The sequence below is a fragment of the Monodelphis domestica genome, chromosome 8, assembly GCF_027887165.1.
Source record: "Monodelphis domestica isolate mMonDom1 chromosome 8, mMonDom1.pri, whole genome shotgun sequence".
NCBI lineage: Eukaryota > Metazoa > Chordata > Mammalia > Didelphimorphia > Didelphidae > Monodelphis > Monodelphis domestica.
In genome coordinates, this window is record NC_077234.1 from 122,052,662 (window position 1) to 122,075,441 (window position 22,780).

A 22,780-nucleotide genomic window follows, 5' to 3' on the forward strand; every position below is an offset into this window, starting at 1 on the left:
ACCGAGAATCAGGTCTTGGGACCATATCTTCTGTATTCAAGGCTTCTAACCTATCCATGGATAATACTTTTATATGACTAATAAATTATATAGCAAAACATCAACATACATATATGTGAGGCTAGCTATGCATACATCTAGGTGTATATATACATATATGCATATATACATATATAAGTGCCTATACAAATATATAATTTCTGAGTATATTACTAAATAGATCTGTACATGCTATTTCTGGAAGTTTGTTCTTGCATTAAATTTTGAGTAACTGGCCTTTCTTCATTAGTATTTCTCTCAAATTGTTTTCCTTTACAAAAATTGATCTTTCACTCTTTTTCATAAGACTTTTCTTTGACTTCTTAATCAATATAGGATTGTCTAATTAATTATCTTCAAATGATTTTCTATCATGTAGATATGGAAATTTCTGGCCTCACTTTTATCAGTGAGAAACTTTCAAATAAATCATCTGCTCTAATTTATAGGTACAAGATTAAATGAAGACAGAAATGTATTGATTATTTATGAATAATTAATAGAAATCAGCCTTTCTTTTCTGTTCAGTCTATCCTCTTTGCTCCTTATGCACCAGCATCTGTTATTTCACCTGAAATGATTATCTATCAAGGTTTTGCTCTATCTAGTTGGGTAAATATTAGTTGATTTGTCTGTGAACTGATATTTTTAAATGAATAAGACATGCTATATGTCAGTAGCTTTGTTTATTGTTGACTGGGATAGATAATTAAAAGACTTCTTTAAGTAATTAGATGTGATTTTTACTTCTTTATCTTAAAATAAATATATAGATATATATTAAATATGTTATTATTGATATATTGTATATTAATATAAATATTTCTTCTTTTCAAATTGTTTTAAACAATTCTAGAAGATTTTGTAACATTATTCCTTATTATATTATATTAATATTATAATATTCCTTATTATATTATATTAATATTATAATATAATATTATATTATATTATAATATTCCTTATTATATTATAGATACATGCAACAATAGCATATTTTTGTATTTTTCCCAGAGTCTCACTAACATTATAATATATGCCAACTCAGAAAGAAAAATAAATAATATCAAGATCAGTCTCATAGCCATATTCTTAATCATATAAGCAGATATTTAATATAGATCATTCTGGTTCTAAATGAAATCTAAATAAAGACAAAAAAATTATATCAAATAGTTATATATGGCCATACTAGTAAATATTAAAATAGTTTGTATGTAAATAAAATAGTTATGCTCACTGTCAGATAATAAATCTCAAATTCATTTATTATTTTGTTCTCTTTTCTTCTGGTTTACATTGGAATTTTTGGCTCCCTCTACAATATGAATTGAGTACCTAAAACTAAAAATTATATTTATATAGTGGTCTTCAATTATAGAGTGGTTCATCCTTTTATCTATTCTTCACAGCAGTCTTGCAATGGGAATATTACAGAATTATTCCTTTTTATAAGTGAGGAAACTGATAATCACAGTGATCACAGAGAAAAGGAAAAAAAAACTTATGAAATTAAGCATTGGACAGGTCTTCCAAAAATCAAGACCAGTGTTCTTTTCACTGGTCAACCCTGCAGTTGATACATGATATGCAAGATATTGATCTTACCTTCAAGAGTTAAATTCTAATTGGATTATAGCCTGCATTAACTATAGACAAAATATAACTAACATATGCAGACTAAAAACTGAAAAAATGAATCAAATTAATCACATTTGCATATAGACAAAGGGACAAAGTTGTATTCAAGACACAAAAACATAATAATTTGACAAAACTTAGTTCTACTCTTGCTTTCCTCTTTACATCAATAAGCTAAAAGGAAACAAGCTTTTTCCTATATGTGCTTTCAAAAAAGCAAATTTGTATTTACCTGTTTTCAATACATCCAAATAAAAACAAAATACCAACAATAATAATTATTATTACTGTAAAGAGGAGCAAGAAGAACAGGAGGAAAAGGAGGAAGAGGAGAAGTTAATTACACAAGTATTTAATCTCAACAAATATACATGGAGGACTTTAGAGATGATAGGGTTTTGGAAATCACCAATAAAGATATTTTAAAGATCACATATAGATAAGTATTATATAAAAATGACTCCAAGAGAATTGTTTTTTTAAAAAAACTAACTCCTTTTTAAAATTTTAGCTGCAAATTGTTAAATTTTCCAAAATTTATTTTACATTCATTGCAACATCTCCATTCTAATTTCTATAGATTTTTTCTTAGAAATTATGATTAAAAAGCTCAATGGTGCTCCAGAAATTCATGAAGAAAATTGACATTTAATTTTCAATTTACATACTTACAACTGCTAGCTATCTCATCCTGTAAAAAGTCCAAAGTTTGACTCAGAAGAAAATTCACACCATCATGTTAGTTATATTAGCAGTCAGATCTGTTTCTGTTTCTTTAAGCATTAGATTTTTTGGTGGTTAATTAGGAAAAAATCATCTTGTGACATGAGGTGTTTATAAATTTCATTTTCTTAGCTTGGGATGTCAATTTAAAGTATTATTTATTGTTTTATATCATTATTATTAATAATGATAATATTAATATATTAAATAACTTTCAACTCTCCAGCTACCTTCTTTGTACCTTCACAACTTCATCTCTAATTACTTTTATTGCAGTGAATAGCTTTCTCTTGCCTCTATTCTCCCCACTCCAGCTCTATAACCTCTATGATCAAATGAACTTTACCATTGCCCCCAAATAAATTGTATTAATTTACTACTCAATGGCCCCATTTACCATCCTTTTTACTTTCCAAATCAAAATGAACCACTCTGGTCACCACTTCTCTATATTGCTAACTCTCCCATTAGACTATAAAGTTCTTAAGGAATTTTGTATTAGGATCCTAATCCTTAAGGCAATCTGTGATATAGAGTATGTACTTAATAAATGCTCATTCTTTTCTTTTTCTTTCTTTTTTCTTTCCTTCCTTCCTTCCCTCCTTCCTTGTTCTATTTTTCTTTCTCTCTCATCACAGATTAAGAGTTTGAAGGGAATTTAGAGGTCTTCTAGTCCAATTTATTCTTAAAAATTAAATAAATATTGACCCATAGAGGTTAAGTAATTTGCCCAATGTGATAAAGAAGTAAATAGTAATATGCAATTTAAATTCAGATCTTTTGACTCCTAAAACTGAACTCTTAACAATGTTATGCAATTGATGCTACAGCTTGTTAACATTCTACAAGAATACATTGAGTAAAATACCAGCTCTAATGCACAAGTCATTCAGAAAATCAGTGATATTTAGATTGTGTCTACACATTCATTAACAGTTCAAGTGTTTTTTTTTTAAATTAATACTTGTAGCATATGGGAATTAATGCAAATATAGATTTTTAAATTCTAAATAAAAATATAAGAATTGCATTAATTTTAGGCAGTATATTAAACAAAGGAATGAGAATGGAAATTTTCCCTTTGGGAAGTTGCAAAGTGTCATTAAAATTGATTTATTTTAATGCATTTTAATGAGATGTCAATTTCGTAAACTTTTCTGACCTTATTGAGGTTCTCAAGAACTGAAGAAGTTTGAGGGGGTGGTGAAATATATTCTTTGATCTTGGAATATGTCTTGGAAACATACACATATGGCATTCCTATTTACACTCAACCATTGTCTGCTTTGTTGAGTTCTTATACCAGAACTTAGTCCTGAATCATATCTCTGTATTTTTCTGTAAAGGAAGAATCATGAGTTTAGAGTGAAGAAAAGGTTATTATCATGCTCCTTTGTTAGCATAAAAGATCACTTGGGGAAAGCACTGCTGCCCAAAGAAAGTGCTACTACCAAGTCAACTCAAATCAAAATTTCTTTCTAGAAAATCTAGGGTTTATAACTATGTAAGATAAAATGAGGGAATTGGTGTGGAAGCTCTGTATATTCACATAGAACCTGATAGTGAAGAAGACACCCTATTGCCCTTCCTTTTTCTCTTAATTATCACAAACCCATATCATCCTATATTTTCACTAGGGATTTTATAAAACTCTAAAATACTAATCCTCAGCTGCAATATAATCATATTTATTTATACTAAATAAAGTTCAGTACCTAATACAGATAAGTACCAAGTGTCCTTAAATCAATTCAACTTGTACAAGAACCTGGAAGTCTTAAAATTTAAATCTCTTGTCATAAGTAAAAAAAGTCACACTTTCTACATAATAAAGACTTTCATGAGATTTCTAGCAATTTCACTTTCTAGTCAAATTTTGTATCTGATTATTTTGCAAGTATTCTTCTGTGAGCTAAACTAACAGATTTATTTAGAAGCTCATTTATAAAACCAATAAAAACAATAATCTAAGAAATCCATAATTTTTATTTCACAACTTAAAGTGGTTGTTTTATTTTTCTTTTGTACCCACACCTACAAAGAACATTTTTTACTATTCTTAATGTTTAAAAAATGTGATTACATTTAATAAGAATATTTATCTTTTTATTGGGCCATTTGAAAAAGATCCATCAGGATAAAAATTATCTTACCTTGAAAACCAATATTCTTAAGAGTTTTGAACACCTTTCTTTCCTCCTTTCTTAACTGTAAAATTTTTGAGTCATAACATCACAAAATTTGAGAATATATATATATATGGCCTAGCCATATATGCAGGGAATCCTCACTCTAAATTATCATACACCTGGGCATCCAACATCTTGAAGGTTACAGATAGTGACAATTGAGTCCTTAATAAAGTAGTCCATTTTCCTTTTTAATCAAGTAGAACTAGTACTGATGACTTCACTCTAATTTTTTTTCTCTTTCAAACTCTCACAAATCCATGTCACTGACATTTTCATTTTTCTGTTGAGGGATCTTAAAGATTTCTATAAGTAGTGATCCTTGAAAGCACCAAAATACAGGCATTTAGTTCATATCAAATGAAGTTCTACACTTGACACAGAATTATCAAAACTGTTCTACTAAACTTTTAGAGTATTTCAATTACCCAAGTGATTATGGCTCAAAAAATTGGCCCAGATGTTCATCAAAATGAAATAAAGCAAAATTATAACAACTTATTACTGTAGTTATTCTAAATGAGAATTATGTTATTTTTCTCTGATCTGTATGATTTAGGATTTGTTTTTAACTAATTTGATTTCCATTGAAAATCATATCAGTAAATATATAATGCTATGCCTGAAAATTCATGACTTTGATTTCTAATTTTTAGCATACACATAGAAGAATTTTCCTGTCTCCTTTGTGTGGAAAAATTGAAATTTGATCTACAAGATACCTAACATGCAGGTAACAAATTTAGGCAAAGGTCTATTTTAATAATCTGATTATTGAAGCCAGATGATGGGCTATCCATATTTCTGTCACAACATATCATATTTTTCTTCCTTGTGTAAATTCCTTCAATGATATCTTTTAAACTATCTGAGTATAACTCTTGAAAAATTGACATGTATAATGTGTTGAATCTTGTTTAGAGCAACAATGCAACACTATGTTTATTTTCCTTATTTAAGTATTTTAGTTATGCTGAAAAAAGGGAAATGTTAAAGTATAAGTGAGAATACTAGACTGATTATGAGTAAAAAATCAGAAATCTCATTCCAGGCTCTAAATTGGGATACCAGGATCACATCAATTTAAGAGAGAGTTCTCAGATTATCAATAGAGATTTCACAATCTCTATTTATGTTTAACTATAAGAAGTCTTTGGTCCCAGTAACAGCTGGGAGAAGAGATGACGAAAGAGCAATAACCTGAGCAATCCCATTTTTGTCAGGGATGTTCATGAGACCCCTCAGTAATGACTGGGAAGAAAACTTCTAATGACCACAGCAAAGTCTCTGATCGCAAGTAGCAGTCTTATTAAGGGAGGATCATAAGTTTAATGTTTTTGAGTCAGAGATTGACCTTATATACTGCCCCCATATTCCATGAAATGTTATCATACTATTCTAGGCCATGACATTCTTTTATTTTCTGAACTTGATATTTCTGTTTCATACTAGTTGCCCAGAAATTAAGTATTCAATTTTTTGCTAAAATCTCTTAAATTGTTGCCTTTACAATTATTTAAACATTTCATTTTCATTTAGACTATCCATTTGGTTTTGTATTATTACACCCAAAGAGCCAAGAAACTCCTTAAGAGAAGAAATATCACCATGTTGTTTGGTACTCTTCACATCTCTTAGCACAATATTTTGATATCAGAATCCTAGGATCATAGTCCTTAAACTGGAAGGGACCTAAAGGTCATCTTGTGTAATGGCCTCATGTTACAGGTGAAGAAATGGAGGAAAAAATGGATTCCTCCATTAGACCATGAAATTCTTTAAAATAGGAAATTTACAATCAGCAATCATCAAAACTCTCTGGTATAATCTAAGAAATAGAGTGGTGGATTAGTGGAATAGAAGAATAGGTAAACAATACATAGTTGTAATTTGACCAAAATAATTGAGTATTTGATGAACTAGGCAGAGACCAACATCTCACATCATATACCAAGATAAGGGCAAAATGGTTACATGGTTTAGACATAAAGAATGATACCATAAACAAATTAGGGTAGCATGAAATGATTTACCTGTTATTTCTATGGATAAAGGAAAAATTATGACCAAATAAGAAATAGAGGAAATCATGAGATGTAAAAGTATGGTTTTGATTACATTAAATTTAAAAAGTTTTGCAAAGCTAAAACAATGCAGCTAAGGTTAGAAGCAGGCAGAAAACTAGAGGAAATTTTTCTACAGCAAGTTTCTCCAATAAGGGACTCATTTTTCAAATATATAGAGAATTAGGTCAATTTATAAGAATAGAACTAAAATGTTAATTTATAAGTTGTCAAAGGATATGAATAGGAAATTTTCAGATGAAGAACTAAAGCATGTGGGAAAGTGGTCTAAATCACACTTGATTAAAGAAATGCAAATTAAAAAAAATTGAGGCACCACCTCACACCTATCAGGTTTGCTAATACAACAGAAAAGGAAAAATACAAATGGTGGAGGGCATTTGGTAAAAGTGGACATTAATGCACTGTTGGTGGAGTTGTGAGCTAATCCAATGATTCTGGAAAGCAATATGGAACTATGTCAAAAAGATTATGAAACTGCATACCCTCTGAACTTGTAAAATCACTACTAGAATTTTATCTGTATCCTAAAGATTTTTTAAAGGAAGAATACCAATTCATACAAAAATATTTATAGTTGTTCTTTTTGTGGTGGCAAAGAATTGAAAACTGAGGGGATGACCATCATTTGGGGAATGACTAAACAATCTGTGATATAAAACTCTATTATGGTGCTATCAAGCTATAAGAAATGACAAGCAGGATGCTTTCAGAAAAACCTGAAAAAAATATGAATTTGTGTAAAGTATAGTGAGCAGAACCAGGAGAACACTGTTCACAGTAACACCAATATGGTAAGAGGATTGAGTGAATGTCTTAGCTATTCTCACCAATACAATGATCCCAGACAAGTCTGAAGGAATTATGATGAGAAATGCTTCCCATCTGCAGAGAAAGAATTGATGAAGCCTAAACACAGATCTAAGAATAGCATATTTTACCCAATCTATATTACACTTAAAATAATTTTTATTAATAACTTTCAATAAAAATAGAGAAAACCTTCAAAATTAAAAATTAAGGAGTAGAATCATTCAACTTCCTACAAATTATTCATCAATATGTCAACAATTGTTATTAACAAACATAGGATTATATATAGGGTTGGCAAATTTTTTAAAATAATAGTTTATAATATTCACTATCTAAATACTTTTGGGCAACTACTTAACACAATCAGTCAATCTTAATAATTATTCAGGCTTATTCTAAAGCAATCATTAATATCCTAAATATGCATCTCCCTTAAAAAACTTTGAGAGATTGATGTTGATTGGAAAGCATGTCTTGGGATAAGAACAGCTGTTAATCTTACTGTGTCAAGAATGTTCTTTCAGCCATTAGGGAGAGGTCTATTGGGACATGAGTTGAGTGGTAATAATCCCTTAAGAATTTAGAGTGAATTGGAAGCTAAGCAAACAAACAAAAATGAATTATCTTTTCCTTTTCGTACCAAAATATGAGGATAAACGGATCTTCCCCAAACGGTCAGCTGGTTATTTCTAGCAAATGTACTTTCTCTCTTTTATAGGTTGTATATTTGCAGCTGCATGTAAATGGCATGCAGGATTATTTCTGAAAGTATTTCATCCTAGGAAAAAATAAGATATGAAAAGAAAAAAGATGCAAAATAGGCTTTCAGCAACTTGGACATCAATTTTAAATTATTTATTAAAATCACAACATATCCACATGGGCCACTTAAAATAAAATGTTTATTCCTGGGAATTCTGTCTATGAATAAAACAGCCATTTTAAATTTGGAGTTGTCTAGAAGGAAAGAAAGAACAGAAACATGATATATTGTTGCGGTTCACAGGAAAGCACATCAACATGCAGCATCATTGCTATAAACTAGAAATAATTGAAAACCATAAAAAAACAGAGCTAAGGTATGGTAATATTTTTGTACGTTCTAGTGTCTCAAACAAAACTGGAACAATACAGCTGATTGGAGCCTTAAGTTTGAATTTATGAACTGCAAAATTTACAATCACTAAATATTTCACATTTTTGTGATTTACAGCTGTGTTTAAATAAATCCGTCTAATTATACTGAAGCCTGCCATGTAATCATGGACTAATCCCATTTGCATGCTTAGAAAGTGATAACAATGAGCTCCACTGGGCTATAAAGATTTAGATAAACAAATTGAGGGGTTTCTGCACTAATCCTGCATATTTTTTCTGAATTTTATTTGGCTTCCCACTTCCAAAGGATCATGTTTATGACCTTAAACCAAAAGTAAGAAAGACAGATAAGTCAATGCTTGACACTTCCCCACAAAGACTGGACCATCTGGACGCTTTGTATTTGTAACAGGTGCTTCTGGGATTTAGAGCCTAATTCTGGCCCAGATTCTGTTCTGTATGGGTGACTCTGTTGCTATGTGCAATTGTGCATTGCATTAATTGAAGAGAATGGAAAAGGCCAAGTATAGCAATTAGTCAGTTGGTCATGCAGAAAAGAGGCTGGTGGCTTAGTGCCACGGAATGTTGAATGCACAGATGTACAATACCATCAACTTTGCTCTCGGTGGTACCCTGCTAATCTGTGACAGGTAGAACAACGATAAAACTTGGTTCTAGTTTTCTGTCTCTTGGGAGGAACAACATATTTCATAACCCTTGGAGAGAAACTGCTGGAGTTAGATAATCTAAAAATAAGCCACCTCAGCACAAAAGTCTTAGAAACACAATGAAGCACAATGTTGTCACATAATGCCAAACGGGCTAAGCCTTGAGTTTAGGTTGTGCCTGTAGTTATTTTTTTATACTTAATATTAATCACAGTTTTAAAAAATGCCCCTTATAACAATGGAAAGAAAATGATGATCATAAAACGGTTGCCTTTTACTTAAACCCTAATAAGTCCACGTGTGATGTGCTATAAATTTGGCCACCATTAATCATCCTTCCAGGCATAATGTTAAATGTGTGCAAATTAATTATCATAAATATTCTACAGAAGAAAACCATCACAAACTTAAAGTGCATATCACAACCATGTTTCTGAGGAAATATAATTTATAAGTCATTTTAAAATCAATCAGCTTTCCTGAATTTAATATCATCCTTATCATCATCATATTTATGTTCAAGTCTAGAATTTCATGAAAAACAAGCTGGGCCAACATAGAACAAGATTTTTTAAGCGTTGAGTGGCTAAATACTTCCCTCACATCTGGAGCCCTCCTCACCCATGAAATTCAGATTTTCGGTCTTCTCTCCAAATGGATGAGTCCCTGCCATTAGGTTTACTTTTACTAGTTAGTGAATGAATGATATGTTTGTTATTATGTTACATAGTCTATATTACGTTCATTACATGTTATGTTCATTCTTGGTTCAATGAGAAAGGAATAGAATAAAAAGTGTAGTAATAGAAATAATAACCCCCTAAACCTGGAGGTCCCTCTCCCTCAGATAAATGCCCCCTCTGAGAAGAGAGGGATGAGCAGGGATTAGAGACAGCTCTGTTGAACCTCAGCCATACTCTTCCCCTGAAGGGTTATCTTCATGTCTGTTGGCAATTTCACTCACCTTCCACAAAGAAGCTCTGTGACTGAGTGACTGAAGGGCAGGACCATTATTCTCCTAGCCAGTATCTTCAAGGAATGACTTTGAAGCTTTTCCCCACCTTCTGACTACTCCCAAGCCTGGAACAGATGTCTAGGGTAGGCTAATGCTGCATGCGCTCTTTACACTCTTTTCTCCTCTGACTCCCTTCATTGACTCTGACTTGTGACTGGAGACCCACTGCTGTTCTTGGTCCTTATCATACTTTCCTGAGGAGGACAAAAATCCTGAGGAAACCTCAGTGAGAGAGACAGAGGGACAGATACAGAAAGGAAGAGAGGCAGAAAGACACAGGGACAGAGAAGCAGGCAGAGACACATACGCAGAACCACTGGCAAGACTATCCCATTGTTGAGCCAAAGAGTATTCTCCCTATTTTAGAGGGAAATTTTATTGGCAAATCTCTGGACTGAAAATCAGGAAGACCTGAATTCTAATCTGACCTCAGTTATTTATAATCTATGAGACACTAAACAAGTCACTTAACTTTTATTTGCCTCAGTTTCATCATATGTAGGGTTTGGATAATAAAAGTAATTCTTTCAAAAGGCTTTTTATGAGGCCAAAATGTAATTTTAAAGGGTTTTGCAAGTCTTAAAAAGTCTATAAACATGCTTATATTATTATTACTCTGACAAAGTCTCCATCTTTCTGGGACTTAATATTTTCCAATCTATCAAAGAAAGTGAGACCAGATGGCCTCTAAAATCCTTGCCAGCTCTAAAGATATTATTTTATGATAGGACTTCTGATGTTCACCTCTTGGAACCAGAGCTAGGTCAAAATTGGAGGGGGGCTCATCTCCCTTCTCTTCCTTCTCTTTCTGCTCTGATTCTGTGCTCCTCCTGTCTCTCTCTCTCTCTCTCTTGCCCTTTCTGTCTGAGTTTCTCCCATTGTCTCTTTCTCTCTAGCTATATGTCTCTGACTTCCTCTGTCTCTCTTTCTATCCCTGTGCCTCTGCCTCTGTTTTTCACTATATCTTTTTTGTCTATCTCTGTCTATTTTGTCTATCTCTGCCCCGTCTCTTGTTTTTTCTCCTTCTTTCTTCTCTTTCTGTTGATCTATCCCAATCATTCTATCCTTAGATGGAACTGAAAGGCTCAAGGTTCTCATATAAGCCCCCTAATGTCTTTATTATTCTGGGTTCTTCGAGGTATATTCAATGCAAGTTCTATAGCCTTCACTTTCATCCCCCACACGGTATGTGTAAATGGGTGTTTGGAAAACCTCTCCCTTTTAGGAAGAGGCACCCTGTTCATTTTCTGAATGTGTCCTCGTGTGTTGCTGTTGTTCAATTAAGAGCTATGTTCTTTGAAATGATATTATTGTCTATATTGAAAGGCAAAAAAAAATTAGTGGTAGCTTATTATCTATGGTTTTGAGTGGCCATCGTCATTGTGTATCACGGAGTGGCTCAAACATGGGGTGACTTTCTAGGAGCCCACTTGCTAGAAGAGATATTCCCAGGCACTATGAAAGACATTCAGGCATTGTTTTGTGTAGTTGCTTGAGGGCTTGAGTTCTTAAAGTTAAGAACATCTGAGTTAAAATTACAGCTGTGTGGCCCTGAACAAGTCACTTAATTTCTCCATGCCTCAGATAACTTTCCAGTTTTATGTACTAAGTCATCAATAGGTTTTTATCTGTGGTAGCTACCTAAACTGAAAAAAAAATCATATATTCTTCACATATTACATGCATAGAAACATGTATATAAGTATATATGCATACATTTACATATATGCATTGTGTTTGTACATATATAAACATTTTTATTGTAGATGCAATTGTTTTGATAATGATATTTTTATTTTTTGAAATATTCCTTAAAATAGGAGATACAGACTTGAGTAATATTTGGGAAAAAAATAATACAATCAGTAGTTGTAGTAGTAGTATTATTGGGGTTTGTTTTGTTTTGTGCTGTTCTTTTTCTCATGTCCCCCAAAAATATAAAAATTAACACTGCACTCTGGAAAGGAAGAATTTATTTTCCTTACTTATAATAAGCTTATTATCTCAACTGGCCTTCTGGAACTAGGACATAAATATGCCAAGTTTATAGGTGTGGATGAGAGAGATACAGTTCCATTTCCTTCTTGCATGAGGTTTCCTTGTAAAATCAAGTCTTTGCAGTGCATACGGTATCTCTCTTGTCCACATAGGTCAAATACAAACCACAAACATATCAATAAAATTATTGTCTAAAATACTGATGCATGATGGACATGCATGAAGAAAAGTTAAATATAGGTAAAAGAAGGATCATATGACTATAATACAAACAGGTATTGTATCACATTTAGAAATCTGTTGAAGAACTTCTACCAATGTAGGTTTGCATCTTCCTTGCCTGCTAAGCATTCCAAGCACACTAAAAGATGGTAATTTACCTCAAATACCATAAATTCTCCATGGGAGGTACAGGATTTGAACACGGGTCTTTCTGACTTAGAGGACGTTATCCATCCATTATGTCACATTGCCTCTGTAATAGACTATTATTAAAACATCAGGACATATTTGTTGAAAGTCACAGACTTACCAGAAAATGTTTACAGGATAGATGGAAGCCATTAATAAAAGCAATTTATGATATATTCACTATTCATGCTGGTATAGAAAAGCTTTCCATACAATTTCTGTGATACCTTAATATGTGTTCCCAGAGTATTGAAGCATATCTCTAAGTATGGCCCTGCCAAAAAATTATAGTTGAATAAATAGAAAAAGATTTGATATGATTGTTGAAGGGGTTGAGAGGAAACCATGTATATAACCCTAAGGAGATGGGGAAAATTTTTACTTAACTTTAAACTTCCCAAGAAACTAAAATGTCATCCTTTAATGACAACATTCTACTAGGGTTGCTATATGAGAGGGATATATGCAATATAACTGTCTGAATTATTAAAATTATCATCACAAAATGGGGAATGGTGAGGTACACAGTAGATATAAGAAGTCTGCAATAGATAAATGATGAGGAGCTCAGAAAAAGAACAGGAATTAAAGAAACCATAAAGGAACTCTGATAGGAAAAGAAATAAAAAAGTGGTGATAGATAAAGCCAAAATATTCCACATAATAATGTATTAGTATCCTTGTATATTTTAGGAGAAAGTATAGAAGGCATCTAACACATCATCTGGGTCTCTTAAGTGCATTTTGGGAGGACATCCATGTGTGTACCACAGTGGGAACATGCAAGGATGGGTTGAAGTCTTCAGCACTGGCATAAAATCCCAAATGAATGAGATTACAGATCTATTTGAGTGATGAACCAGTATATTGCCAATGTCTAACACAGTTACTAAGTTTTCTAGCTCAGCTCACTTTTCGGGAAATGAAGGACAATTTCCAGGAAACTCATGCCACTGTTGATAGCCCAAAAGATATGTGATTGTCACCTACATGATAAATGGATAAGTGCCAAAGGACAATTCTTACTGGAACCTGATCTCTACTGTACAACCTATGGCAGAAATAGAAAGTATTCAGAGTCTTATTGTTGAATTTTTTTTTCTTTTCTTTTTTCTTTTTGTGATGTAATATTTATTGGGAAAGGAAAATGGAGGATTGGACAGTGGACCACTCATTCAAATGGGGCATGAGAATAATACAAAGTATACATCATGTGCTTTAAATTTTTATTCTGCTGAAGGGTAAGAACAAGTCATGGCATGATGGGGAAAGACTAACCCATGTCTAATCTGAAATGCCAAGGTACTGCCTTGTTACAGAGTTGTGACAAGACAAAGAAGGTCTAGCTCCATCAGTGGTAAAGTTTGCTTAGTGACAAATCAAGAGTTTGTCCAGCATTAAAAAAGGGGATGATCAGTTTTGTTTGATGATTGAAAGTCTATTCATGATGGCGCCATGTTGCCTGAGTAATCTCAGAGCTGACATGGTTGGTCTGGATTGATCCATGATTCTGTTCTAGGGTTTTGACAGTCACAAATAGGAATAGTATTGACCCTGAGTTTAAACATGCAAAGGACTATTGTTATGCCAAGCTCACAGTCCATCTTGATTGGGTAAGATGTAACTCAGCAGCCAGGTTTGGACTTGGAGCTGATAGGTCTGAACCTAAGGAATGTGATAACTCAGAAAATGAGAGACAAGGGGTTAATTTTAGAGTCCTGACATTTTGAATTCCTATTACTTTTTCTCTGTTCATCCTTTAAATATTTTTCTTATGTTTTCATAATTATACATTCAAACTAGACAATCCTCAAGAATCCACCTAGTACATCAGAATAGTCATTAGGTATTTTCAGACTTCCTTATCAGTACAACATAGTGATGTTGTCACATTTATCCAATGCATGAATAATTTTGGTGTAGAGCTATCTATTTCTTAAAAAATCTTTATTTATTTATTTATTGAGTCAATTTAGAACATTATTCCTGGGTTACAAGAATCATATTATTTCCTTCCCTCCTCTCTCCCCACCCTTCCCATAGCTGACATGCAATTTTATTGGGTATTAAATGTGTTCTTGATCAAAACCTATTTCCTTGTTGTTGGCGTTTTCACTAGGATGTTCATTTAGAGTCTACATTCCCAATCATATCCCCTCGACCAATGTATTCAAGCAATTGTTTTTCTTCTGTGTTTCTACTCCCACAGTTCTTCCTCTGGATGTGCATAGTGTTCTTTCTCATAGATCTCTCCAGGTTGTTCAGGATCACTGCATTGCCACTAATGAAGAAGTCCATTACAATGGATTGTACCACAGTGTCTCAGTCTCTGGGTACAATGTTCTCCTGTTTCTGCTTCTCTCACTGCATCAATTCCTGGAGGTTGTTCTAGTCTCCATGGAATTCCTCCACTTTATTATTCCTTTCAGCACAATAGTATTCCATCACTAACATATACCACAATTTGTTCAGCCATTCCCTAATTGAAGGGCATCCCCTCGTTTTCCAATTTTTGTCACCACAAAGAGCGCAGCTATGAATATTCCTATACAGGTCTTTTTCCTTATTATTAGAGTTTTATTTTAATAATTACATGCTAATTACACACTAGAAACTAGAGGACAAAGAAAACTATCAAAGATGTGCATAGATTATAAAATAGTTTCCCCTCTATTTTTACATGCCTTCAGTAATCAAATTGTTTTTTTCTTCAGTCACATTTTGAAGCTGGTGACATTAGCTACCAAGTTTTGTCCTGGTGCTATCAATTAGAGTAGCTCAACTAATCAGTTTTGTGAAACTTGTAGATAAAAGACAGCACAGAATCAGCAAGAATATAAATTTGAAAAGGTTAGTTCCATGTGAGATGTCCAAATCATGTCATAGACTCATATACTCACTGCCAAATTCTCTGAATCTTCCCAGCTGGATGGAGATAGTGACTCAAACTTCCTAACCTTTCAGCGACCAACAAGTCTTCATGTACTGAAGGGAAAGCGTGGGTAACTTAATTCTCACAAAACCTGATGCTGATATTTGGCAATTTCCATTCTGGCTGAGAGCCCTGACATGAATTATAGCTTCTCTTTCTTCCTTGTGAGAGGAATTTGAAGAATCTGAAAGCAGATGCAGCAGAAATGCAAATGTTGCCTGAGAGCCAAGTAGCCTGAGTAGAGTTACTCACTGGTTGGGCAATGATTCTGGATGCTTCACTTCTTTTAAGGAGGAATACTTTTTTCATAAAAGTAATTACATAGTCAGTTTACACAAACACGTGACTGAGGGTGGGTTTTGTTTCTATAACTTTGAAAAGCACCTTAAAATAAGCTTTTCTTCCCTTTAACATGTCACTTAATGTAAGAGCCTTCATTTTAGTAGTTCTCTGGCTTAACAATGAGTCAATATCACTAGTCTTACTTGGCCTTTGGTGTCCCAATCCTCTTCCCAATGGATCAGTTTCTTGTTCAAATAATTTAACATCAATCTTAGAATCACAATATTGTGTATTTAGAGATAGAGAAGATTATTAGACATCAACCAGGTTCAATTCTTTATTTGTAACTGAGGAAACTGAGGTTTATAAAGGTAAAGTGATTTGTGAAAAAACCACATAGGTAGTAAGTTTCAGGATGAAGATTTCACCACTTTCTCTGACATAAATCTTTTTGCATTTATTTATTAAGCATCTACTATGGCTTAGATACTTAGCTAAGCACTAGATGGCATAAAAAAGGCAAAAGACAAGCACTAATCTCAAGGAACTTACAATTAAATGGGGGTGAGAGGAGAAACAACATACAATTATGAACAAGCAAAATGTATAGATATGTAGATTATATAGACATGGGCTAAATTGGAAATAAAGAGCAGCCAGGTATCACAATGGATACAGTGTTGGGTCCAAAGTCAAGAAGACTCAGGTTCTTGAGTTGAAATTTGGTCTTAGACATTTCTAGCTGTGGGCAAGCCACTTAGCCTTGTTTGCTCTAATTCCTCAGCTGTAAAATGAGCTAAAGAAGGAAACGACAAACCAATCCAGGATCTTTGGAAAGAAATCACCAAAATAAGACCTTAAATGTCAGACAAAACTGAAATAACAACAAAAATTGGAGACAAACTCAGAGGGAAAGCAATGCTATTGCCTATATACATAGTTATTTTTTTCTTGTTCCCACTTTCTAATATCTTTTAGCAAGAGCTAAGGGAGCACTAAATTTGTTCTCGTTACATTCTCATTTCATTTTACAAAACACAAAGGTAGATAGTAGTCCATGTTAAAATATGCAGGTCCTGGAGGGGTGTATAAAATAGATTATTTGAAATAAATTAGGGACTTTTTTGTTTTCAGAGTTCAAGGAATTTTTATTTAAGTAATGGAGAAGGATGGAAGGAATACTAAGCTTTTTCTAATCTATTAAAGTAATGAGTATTTGGAGCCATAATGCCATTCAGGTACAAATTTAAATTTGTGGGTGGTCTAGGAACTTCTTATTAAAATAACAAAGCTACATTCTTGAAAAATGCAAGGTATCTTTAAGCTGAAGGAAATAATAAATTCCAAAATAGAACACTCAGAGAGTTCTTTCTCTTTCAACTGAGTAAGCATTCCTAGCTACCATAGTAGCAACAGCCACTCCATTAAGTAGTAACCTTAGGACCAAGATGGCACCAATTTAGATAAAATCCAGGCTTACTTTCAACTACTGATGAGGACAATTCTGCGCCTGTTTCAGACTTAGTAAGTCAAGGAATTAAAAACCTCTTTTCACATTAATAGAAGCACTTTCCTAAATGTTTTATTTCTTATTATGGCATTATTCTCATTATTCCTTTCGTAGTTGTTATCATAAGACTACTATACAGTTGCATAGTATATTTCTAAAAAAGCTATAAGATTTTTATTACTTAAACTGCTAAAATGGGAATTATGCAAACAATAGCAGGGCAGTTTGTAACATGTTCAAATAAGTAACTCTGGATCTGGATATGGGATCTTATTTTGAGGCTACCCAATTTTTCATTAGTTTGATTATAATACATACATTAAAATGCCTCACATCAGTCAGAAAGATTAGTAATGACTAAGTACAGTCATTGGAAGAGCAACAGAGTGAACTAATTTGTTTAGAGGATTATAGATCTACAGTTAAATAGTACCTGAGGGATTATCTAGTTCAAGCTCCTCATTTTATAGAGGAAGCTAAGTTTAAAAGGTATTAAATGGTTTTTCCAGGTTTACAGAGATATATGTGGAAAAGGCCAATTTGAACCCAGTTCTTCTGAGTCAAGTGATCTAATAACAACAATAATAATCTACATTTATTTACAAATATTATCTCAATATATATTTTGTGCCAACCATGGGAAGTAGATACTATTATTATCTCCATGTTACAGTTGAATAAATTAAAGGAGAGAAATTTTAGGTGTCTTGCTTAGAGTAATAAATTTAATTCAAACTCAGGTCTTCTGAACTTCTGGCCAGTACTATTATTCCTTAGTGAATTCATATGAAACTCTCTAAAAATATGGGTTGTCATAATACTTTGATACTGACACATGTAATACCCAGTGGAATTGCACCTCAGTTACAGGAGGAGAGGGGAGGGAGGACTAGAAAATGATTTTTGTAACCAGGGAATAATGTTTGAAATTGACCAAATTAATTTAAAAAATAATACTTTGATATTTACCTGCTCCAGAATTTTCTACCAATAATAGTATCATATACAAATGTAACAGGTTTCATAAGGCATTGCAAGGCTAAAAACATTTGTTGACATCATTATAATGTATATTTTACCAATGTATTCTGAATCAATATACTCTTGAATTCTTTTTCATTATTTCACTTTAATTATATCATTATCTATTTCTATGACATAAGGTCTAAGGTATGTAAACTCTTACATATAAGATGGTGATGGTGACAACCCTTGCTCCTTTCAATAAAATATGTATTTTTAGACTGTTCTTTTATAGAAATGTTAGGTTTATATGAACACATTCCCACTTTACTACCCTGGATTATAGTGAGGAATAATTTACTAGATCAAGAAATATAGTCAATGCCCAATGAATGAATTTTCCTTCCTAACTGTGAGGATAAATTGGTCTTAACAAGAATCAGATCTATGACACTAGGGTCATGCTACTCTATGGAAGCAAGGGTTTAAGAACAAAGGTGAGGAATAAAACTGTCAATAAGTATTTAAATAAGTAATATAAAGTAATCCTTTAAGTCAGTGATAGTGAACTTTTTAGAGGAGTGCTGGGCCCTACCCCCCACCTCACACCCCAGACCCATTACAGGGAGGGAGGAAGAAATCCCAGTGGACTGGTGGATGGAGAGGTGGGGGATGTGAAAAAATGTCCTCAGGGACAATGGAGAGGGGGAAGGGAGTAGTTCCCTACCAAGTCCCTCTCCCTTTATAGTAATGAACTTTGGGGGAGGAGAGGAAAAGAAGGGTAGCCATATGCCCATAGAGAGCACACTATGTGCCATCTTTGGCACCTGTGCCCCAAGTTCACTATCACTGCTTCAAGTAATTTTCTTGTTTATTATTTGTAAAAAATATGAATTGCTTGGTGTCTTCAAGTATATGAAGGGCTAGAATATGGAAGAGGTATGACACACTCAGATATATGTATATGTATGTGGGTAGGTATATATATATATATATTTATATGTGTTTATATATCTACATATTTATCCATATCTACATATTTACATATGTTTATTTTCTGCTTGGCACACAAAAATGCAGAACTAGGGATAATTGATAAAAGTTTCAAAACTGAAGATTTCTGGTTGAGAAATCTGCATGAGAAAAAGGCTCCTAAAAGAGCTCCCAAAAGTGGAATGACTATCCCTGGAGGTAGCAGATTCCAAATTAAAAAATAAACAAATAAAAAGTCATCTGGGTTATTATACTTGTTCAGATGTGTTGTATTGATTGGCTTCTAAGGTCTATTACAACTGATATTTTGTGACTCTACATGGGCATAGACATAAGAGCAAAAGACAAGAAAACAGAATTTAAAAACTAGGCAAATGTTTCAAATGTAATATTAAATTTAGGGTATATTGTCTTATGTGTTATTTTTATTAAAATCATTCACTGCCTGCCTTCCTTCCCTCTTTCTTTTCTTCCTTCTCTTCCTGTCTTTCCTTTCTCCTTTGAAATCTGAACTTCAATGAAAATTGATTTCCCATAATCAGGAATTATTCACTTTTTTGTGTCAGGGTGAAGCCTGGGATCCCAGTCTAACAATAATGCTTTTAAATGTATAAGATAAAGCATATAGAATGACAAAATAAATGAATTATTTTGAAATACAATGTTTAAAAAGTTGACACACCACAGGTTGAGAATCCTTGAATCATAGATGGGTTTTAAAGATTAAGTAGCTTACTTTAAGCTTTTGACAGCGTAGAAACACCAATAGTATGGCATTTAAACCATTAAAATATTCATTCATGTCTAAATCAGTAAGTAAACAAATATTTATTTAATACCTACAATGTGCCAGAATCTAAACTAAGTGCTAGAGACAAAGAAAACAAAAATAGTCCCTGCCTTCATGGCGCTTGAATCAAGAGACCATATAAGATACATACAAATTAGATAAAGAGTAACTAGAGGAAAGAAACCATTTTCAGTATTTTTTAAAAATTAGTTTATCTTTTGTATGTTCCCTCCCTTTCCTGTGGCCATGGACTGGGACAAACATAGGCAAGTGGTACAGATAAGGTTCACCCTAGCAGCAGTGTCAGCACTTGTATATGACATCACTATAGATGACCTGAACTGTTGACTTTTCCCTACTCTCAAAAGCCTAAGACTTCCAGGGCATTTCAAAGGCAGCACAAATGTAAGTAATAAATTTCCAGCTTTTTGGGGGGTATAATTAACAAAATACTAATTAAAATCAGTAGAACAATATATTACCCTAAGTGAGAATTCTTTGGTCTTTACGGAGCCAGAAAAATTCTTATAAAATATATTATTATCCTACAACAAGAAGTAGGCCACAAGGTTAGAGGAAACTAGTAGTTTATCAGCAAGATAGTTGAAAAAAAAGAACTAATTCAATGTACTAGCAAAGAGTAACTCAAATGCAATTTGTATAAATTTATTCCACATAGAGTTATGCATCGTATACTATGTTTAAATATTTACTAACATATGTTTGGTTTCATTTTTCATTATTTCTTTGACAGTGGGACTGAATGAGCCTTGCTTTTAGACTGCTATCATACTCATCCTTGCCAACCCACCAAAACTGGACACCAGTTTGGAATCCAAAGATTATCATCTGATTCATACCAAAGACATCTGTTTTCTGTAAGATTATATATAGTCCTTCCATTTTCTGCTTAACACAACAAAACTTCCTCTTCGGTGGATCTTGGTATATGAATAAAGGCAGGTGGATTTAATTTTAATCCTTCTCACATAAAAGTGAAAAAATGGTTGTCTTAGGTTCCAAGTGGATCGTGAAGGGGCAGCTATCCCGCCTTTTTCCCTCTCTTACTCCTGAGCAAAGTCAGCTCCACCTTGAACAACAGCAACAACAGTATGAGGTGAAAAAAAATCTCTGGAGAGATAACAAGATCTTTCGGGATGAGAATAAAGCCCTCCGCAAGGAGAATAAGTTCCTTTGGATAGAAAACAAGGCTCTCCAAGGAGAAAATAAAACCTTTCGAATAGAAAACCAGGTACTTCGGGAGTCAAATCAGTCCCTTAGACAGCAAAATCAGATGCTCTGGGAGGATAAAAGAGTTGTTTGGGAACACACAAAGGCCCTCTACGAAAAAAGCAATGCCTTGAGTAAGGAAAAAAAAGCTTTTTTGGAACAGAACAGAGCCCTTCAGGCACAGATCAAGGCTCTCCAAGAGCAAGAGAGAGCCTTCCAAAATGAGGAAAAAGCACTTCAAGAAGAGATCAAGTCCCTCCACGAGGAGATCAAGGCCCTCCAACATCAGAAAAGTGCTCTGAACATGGAGGAGCAGGCCTTGTGGAAGGAAGGCAAGGCCCTGCGATTGGAAGAGCAGGCCCTGTGGAAGGAAGAGCAGGCTCTTCGGGAGGAAAATAAAGCTCTCAGGGAGGAGAACAATGCCCTACAGGAGGAAGAAAGAGCCCTTCGGGAGGAAGCCAACATCCTTGAAGAATGGAATAAGATCCTCAAAGGGGATGGAGAGAATACTACACCTACCTATGAGATTGTAGAATAAAGACCTAGAACAGAAGTACAGTTTGCAGCTGTGTCTGCATCCCTGAGAGAGGAAGATCCAGGGCATTCTACAAAAGATGAAAAACTAACCAAAAATAACAAGAACACAAAAAAGTCAATGACAACAAAAAAAAGTATGGAAATCACCTGGACCATTGAAACCAGTTAGAGTGGAATGATTATGCTGGGCTTGGGGCCAAAGGCCTTAAATTTTACCACTGTAAACTTATTCAGTAGCTGGTCCTGGAAACAATATAGTGCTGATAAAAATTCAATAGAGCAATGGTGTCCAAGTTTTGTTTCTTTAACGCTAGATTGCTAGTGCCATATTTATATACATATAATTTTTCCTCCTCTCTTCCTCAGGTTTTTGACTAAAATTACATCAAAATTAAAGATAGAGCTGGAAGGGAACTGGAATGCCAGGGAATTCAACCCTTCCTCTACTGGGGGAACCTGAGCCCTGCTACGTTTCCCCTTTTTTAAAATTTTTCTTTATGTATTTGTCTATTTTGAAAAAATTAAGTCTAAGTCTTCTTATCTTGCTTAGTCTGGAAATTTTGAGGCTATTTAGAGACTTGATCAGATATTTCCTGAAACCTCCTGAGGGTAGCAAATAGAATGCTGGGCCTGGACTCAAGAAGTCTTTGTGAGTTCAAATCCAGCTTCAGACATTTATTAGCCAAGTGACCCTAGGCATGTCCGTTAACCACATTTGCACGTGGTCATCTGTAACATAAACTGGAGAAGGAAATGCCAGACATTCCTAGTATTTTTGCCAAGAAAACTCCAGATTCAAATGGAACTGAAATAACTCAAAGGCAACCCAGAGACCTGGTTTTGATAAATATCCCATTTATAGCA

The 22,780-nt window shown here is 33.6% G+C and overlaps 1 protein-coding gene across 2 annotated transcripts; it reads left to right on the forward strand.

The window, feature by feature from the left end:
* Positions 1-17,260: 17,260 nt before the first annotated feature.
* LOC100010645 (coiled-coil domain-containing protein 70-like) lies at positions 17,261-22,199 on the forward strand. 2 transcript variants are annotated; one of them, XM_007501429.3, is made up of 2 exons: positions 17,261-17,417; positions 20,904-22,199. In XM_007501429.3, exon 2 carries the CDS (start codon positions 21,153-21,155, stop codon positions 21,915-21,917), a length of 765 nt encoding a protein of 254 aa, XP_007501491.1. In that variant the 5' UTR covers positions 17,261-17,417; positions 20,904-21,152; the 3' UTR covers positions 21,918-22,199. The 2 variants fall into 2 exon arrangements, with proteins under 2 accessions (XP_007501491.1, XP_001363925.1); XM_001363888.4 differs by lacking the exon at positions 17,261-17,417 and adding an exon at positions 20,425-20,554.
* The last annotated feature ends 581 nt before the right edge of the window (positions 22,200-22,780 follow it).